At 35.0% G+C, this 5,915-nt stretch overlaps 1 protein-coding gene across 1 annotated transcript in view; it reads right to left on the bottom strand.

Annotated features, from left to right (window-relative positions):
* Positions 1-5,458, bottom strand: part of LOC108375021 (RNA-binding protein Musashi homolog Rbp6-like) — a gene marked incomplete at its 5' end in the record, with an annotated part of 21,277 nt that extends 15,819 nt beyond the window's left edge. Inside the window, one exon of the mRNA XM_017631090.1 lies at positions 5,375-5,458. Within this exon, the coding sequence (XP_017486579.1) occupies positions 5,375-5,458 (84 nt within the window). The remainder of the gene's footprint in view (positions 1-5,374) is intronic.
* Positions 5,459-5,915: the final 457 nt, after the last annotated feature.

Raw genomic sequence — 5,915 nt, 5'->3', positions numbered from 1 at the left:
CCAAAGTTATAATACCATTTCATGCTCATGAAAGGTATAAAAAAACAGATAAAGCGATGTTATGTAATTTTCACAAGAATTAAATCAAAAAGGCTTTGATTATACATATTTATATATACACACAAACAGGGCATATCATTTTGGACAAAATTAAAAATGACATTGTTTGCCACTTATGTTTATTTTTTAATTTTTAACATTTTTCAATTTAAAAAAATTTATTCCCTAACAAATACTATAGACACTTAAAATATAAGCTTAAAATTTTGCAGAACACTGAAAAAAATTTCATCAAAATTTCAAACTTGTTTTTCAGAAGTGTGAAATTTTTTTATGAGTATGCGGTTTAGCCCATTCAATTTTAGTGTAATAATGCGCATGTTACAAGTGGCTGAGAATTACCGTTGATTTTTTTGCATTTTTGTTGCAGGTGTGTAGCGCTGCGACTGAATTTCAAAATATGCAAATGTTTGAAGGAATTAAAAAAAGCACTTAAAAGGGGAAAATTATAAGTAAAATGGTAAATGGGGAACGACAAATGTAGGTACTTCGGCGGGTTGGGTACATAAGCGGGGAGTTACTTAAAAGAGGGTATTTTTTTCAGAATACATTAAAAAATTCACGGTGTCCAAAACTGTTGGGAACTTAAGCGGGTTACGTACTTAAGCGGGTTTCACTGTACACTGAAAAATGTAGACGGCGTTGAAAAAAGATGTGACGAGATGGATGATGGGTACCGAAGAAAAAATGAGCGGGCTTTTCAGCGATCTGGAAATAGTTTACCGCATAACAATTCAATGCAGACGCTTGTTTGACAAGATATTCGACTCGCCATCAGTGGATGGACAATGAAATCAAGAACGCCCACCAACACAGCCAGGACAAAATGCACTGGGGACGAACAATTGGGACAGATTTGCTTAGGAAAAAAGCAACTGGGGCGAATTTTTTCGGTCTTGCCCCAAACAGACAAACAGTTTTAGTGCCAAATAAGAAGATTTGGCTATGCGAGTTTATTTTGATCAACCAAGAACATATATGTATCTGAATTGTTGTACGAGTGGTTGTGTCGTATGCATCTGTAGTATGGTGGCAGAAAACACCGCAGAAAACTATTATCCAACTTTCCATTTTTTTCCAAATGTTGGCATGTTTCTCCGCCAGTGGATGAATGTAAACATCCACTGCGGACTTGCTTCAAGAATGGACTACTCTTCAAATTTTTGTTCAAGCAACAGCGGCTATTTTGACTCAGAGAGGCAGGTTCCTAGACTTACGGTACATCTTACTATAGACTATAGAATTACCATTACCAAATCGACTGGATTGGAACACCAGGCCTCACCACATAATCAAGGCCATAAACATGTATACTGATGACTCCAAACTTGCCGGAAAGGTCGGTGGAGGTGTCTTCTTCCCAGAGCTAGAACTAGACAAATCTTTACGACTTCCTGACCACAGTCAAGCAACCCTGATAGCGCTAGACTCTAGCGTACCTAAACACTGAATGCATTATAGAATACAGCTCATTTGGGTACGTGTGCATCGAGATATTGAGGGCAACTTCAAAGCGACGAATTAGCGAGGCACAGTACCATCGCCCCATTCCTCAGCAGAATGACATGGCAGGTATACTAACGGGCACTTTTACCATACATGTTAGCGATAGCACCATACAAGCGGCAATAGAGCGCTGCCGATACCTCTCCATCTGTGAATTCGCTAGTCTTTTACGTAGTCTTCTTACAGCGGCAGTATCTATTCTCACAAAAATCCTTACATATCACTGTCTAATTGCCACACATGCCTCGAGATTGGGAGTGAACGCGGAAGACCAGTGCCGCAGCTGAAGATGCGAGGAAGAGCAGATATCCAGTAACTTAAACCTAACCTAGCAGCGGATATAATTTCTATTTTCGAACGGCAACTTCTATACAAAATAATCTCCATACAGGTAATAATAATAATAGATTGGCGCTTACACATATGTTAGTGTTTGGCCAAGCTTCTCCTCCGATTTGTGGCGTGCGCCTTGATGTTGTCACACAAAGCGGAGGGACCTACAGTTTTACGCCGACTCCGAACGGCGATTGTATTTTTATGAGAAGCTGTTTTTCATGGCAGAAATACACTCGGAGGTTTGCCATTGCCTGCCGAGGGACGACCGCTGTTAAGAAAAAACCTTTTTTTATATATTTTTACGATGTTGCTTTGACCAGGGTTTGAACCCAGGCATTGTGGAGTGGAAGCGCGCACTGCTTANACCAGGGTTTGAACCCAGGCATTGTGGAGTGGAAGCGCGCACTGCTTACCACTATACCACAGCGGCCTCCATACAGGCAATGGGAATGGAGAGTTGAGGACGTATTGAGTTAATGGCCAAAGATACCTCTTGCTAGTGAAAGGACCAGATCGCAAACACTGAACAAAATGATTCCTGCCCTTGATTACAGATAAGTATAAGGTACAATAACGGATTTCGGCTTTTGCCACTGATGATAACGAGATGTCTTTGTGGGACCGGCACCATTTTATCCTTGTCAAGAAACATTAGACTGGAGAGCACTAGGGGTCTTCGATGGGCCAAGTCCTTCGGCTATCCACACAGTAAGAAAGATATTATTCCTTCAAAAGGAACTGATTCCAGGTACTGGTATCTGACTGGTCGCAAGCGAAAACGTTTTCTAATGCACCGAATTTCTGTGACCACAAAGTTAGAACGCCGGCCGTGTCGTGAAAAGAAAACATTCCTTGTAATTTTTTGGTTAGTTAATTTTCAGTAAGAAATTCCCTTAACAAGATCCTTCAAATATTTTTTATGGAAGCTGATGGTATGTTGGGCATTCGGTTTTAAAAACTACTACATTTATTTAAATTTTTAATTAACACATATTTCTTTCTTATTTCAAGAGAAATAGCTGACTGAAAACTTTAAACCCCATTTTTCGAGCATTTCGATTCTTGAGTTATCACGATCTTACAGTAAACAAATGTTATATAGATAAGCATTACCTCTACAAATAAATTCGGATCATATCCTGATTTTTGAAGAAATTCCAAGGACAAAATTCGTGATTTTTTGTCAGTGTCAATATATTCAAAAGGATAACAGGAAGAATTGAATTAGCTGTATTTATTAAGGGCTGTATGGAACCTTATTTTTATATTATGCTAGATAATAGGTTTGAGTATGCAATGCCAAGAATACACATAAATGTACATACAGACGTAAATACTTATGTACATAAATTGTGAGATATGGCTTTTAAAAGTAGTACACAAATTCGGGATGTGGCCAAGTGGCAAAATGCTGGTAAGTTTCTGTGAATTTTAAAAGATTATAAGTGGGCAAGTGTTTGTGGTTTTGACACATGGCATACAACTTCAGCCACACAAGTCCATAAACTAAATATGTATACCGAAAATATTCATTTACAGTAATTTACACATGGTTATGTATATCATGCAGCATTTAGCATACCTTCCATATTTTCCAAGCATTTATCATAGCTGCTTGCATCGTTGATAGTGCACTTTTTTCCCTAAAAGAACATGCTTGCAGCATGTATTGGCATATGCATACCCAGTAGGGATATTTCTGCTAATCCATAATAATTTTGTTCTGACAGAAGTGTCATAATTGTTTTTCTTACGAAAATAGAAGGTCAAGGAGTCAATAGCTAGCAAGGGGGTAGCTACAATTCTAGGTTCAAATGATTTTGATTAACAGGTCAGTTCTGGCAAAGCTCTTTACTGCCTTTCCAAAGACTCATTACAAAATATGCGCCAACTGTAAGGTTTTTGCGTTATGCGTTCGTCTTTTAGCCATAACTTTTTAAAAAACAAAATTAAATTACAAAAATTTATATTTATCTTTTTAAAACAATAACAACTAATAAATAAAAGAAGATTTAATTAAAAAAGAGAAATAAAATAAAACGAAATAAAGCAAAAAAAAATATGTGTTTACAAATTAAATTATGTTAAAAAAATATTTTTTTCAAAACAATTAAAATAAAAATTAGAATAGAAAAAGAAAAAAATTAAATCAATAAGAACTTAGAAAAAAATAAAATAAATTAAAGAAAAGACACCAATAAAAAAATTAAACAAGATCTTAAAAATTTCATAAAATAAAATAAATATATTTTCCTTTTTAAAACAGCCAATTATACAAATTAGAAGAAAATGTAATTAAGCAAAGAAAGACAATTAAATAAAATAAGAAGCAAAATAATGTAGGTTCTAACAATTACAAAAATATTTATCTTTTTTAAATAAAATCTAAACGAAAATTAAACTAAAACAGAAAAAAAATATCGAAAAATATAAGAACTTAGAAATTAAAATAAACAAAAAAAAATATTCTTCTTCAGACAATAAAGTCAAAAAATTAAAAGGTAATAAGTTTAAGAAAAAATATCTAAAAATTAAATACGGTTAAGAAATATTGTATATATATTTTTTTAAACAGTAAAATCTAAAAATTTAAGATAATTAAGTTTACGAAAACGGTAGTAAAAAAAGAAAAAAAAAAATCTGCTGCCCGAAGACAAGTGCTATCTCTCAAAATAAAATTTCACCAAGAGCGGTGAATGAGAGAGCTTTTTTCTAAGACTTTCGTGCTACGATAACCAAAAGTCTTTCGAACCATTTGGCCATCTGTCTTTCATTTGTCTTACGAAAGACTTTTTGCTATTTTAGCCAGAATTGCCCCTTTAATTTTCCACATATTGGTGAGACATCCTGATGTAAATTACACCAGATAACAGCGTGGACGCACAGAAGCATACTGGTAATGTTTTGCATTCACAAAATTCACCTTTAACATACCTATGTATGTAAGTATTAGTGTAATTGTACATTTTTCATTTGTATTAAATATATTCTCGTTTGTTTTTTCAGTTGCTAGGCATTGTGGGTGGCCAGCATTGAGATAGAACAAAACATTTTAAAATAAAAACAAAGCCAAACCTGCTGTGGAAAAAGAAGTACTTACATACTTATGTGTTCACATGTGTGAAGAAGGATACCAATACATGTATGTATGTATATATATAGTATTTTTGTAAGGAACAATAGTTATGGTTGTGCAGTGTAAAGGGAAACCGGAAGTGAGGCTATGGTTTGAGTAGTGTATTGAAGTTATTATTAAGTATGGTAGTCGAGAGAATAAATATTTGCACTTATGTATAAATATGTAAGTTCAAGTATATAAGTGAATGTGTGCGCCTGCACGTATGTATGTATGTATGTATGTAGATATATTAAGCAGTATTTATTTAGTAGTTGCCAAAAGTTCGTGAATGTATAGAACGTGTTTGTATGTTTATGTATTTCGGGAATTTGTAGAACTCGTTTTCATACTCACCAGCAGGGTAAGGCAAACCGAAGCTTGGATATCCAGAGTAACCACGTCCGGCTGCATAGGCTGCATAGGCGGCTGCCGGAAATCCTGTCAGAAATGAAAAAAAAAATAAACCATTAGAAAGAAAGCAAATATTCGAGTCGAATGAAAAATGAATATGAGATGAAGCGGTTATTATTCAACAAAAATGAAGCGGAAAAATATTGTGCAAGGCGCAATCAAAGTTTATGCAAGCAATTGAATTATCAGCAAGATTTTCAAAGGCTGCCTTACCAAGATGCTTGTGGTTTTACTGAGCACAAATTGCAATGTGCTGCGGTTACTGCATACTACATTTAGGTATAGCGATTACGAATTTATTTAAAATATGCATGTATGTATGCATGTATGCATGTGTGTAAATTAATCTACATACATACTTACATTCGTACGTGCCTCTGAAGTGGCATTGTGGCCATGAAGCGAGCAACCATCATGTCATAAGTTGGAAATGAAAGGTTTTGGAGAAATTTCTTCCGGTTTGCGTTGGCAGGAACTTGTGATT

This window comes from Rhagoletis zephyria, unplaced genomic scaffold (genome assembly GCF_001687245.7).
Source record: "Rhagoletis zephyria isolate East Lansing unplaced genomic scaffold, Rhagoletis_zephyria_1.1 Rzeph_scaffold_08387, whole genome shotgun sequence".
NCBI classification, from domain to species: domain Eukaryota; kingdom Metazoa; phylum Arthropoda; class Insecta; order Diptera; family Tephritidae; genus Rhagoletis; species Rhagoletis zephyria.
The sequence above is the reverse complement of the archived record's forward strand: the minus strand, read 5'-3'. Positions and strand labels throughout refer to the sequence as shown.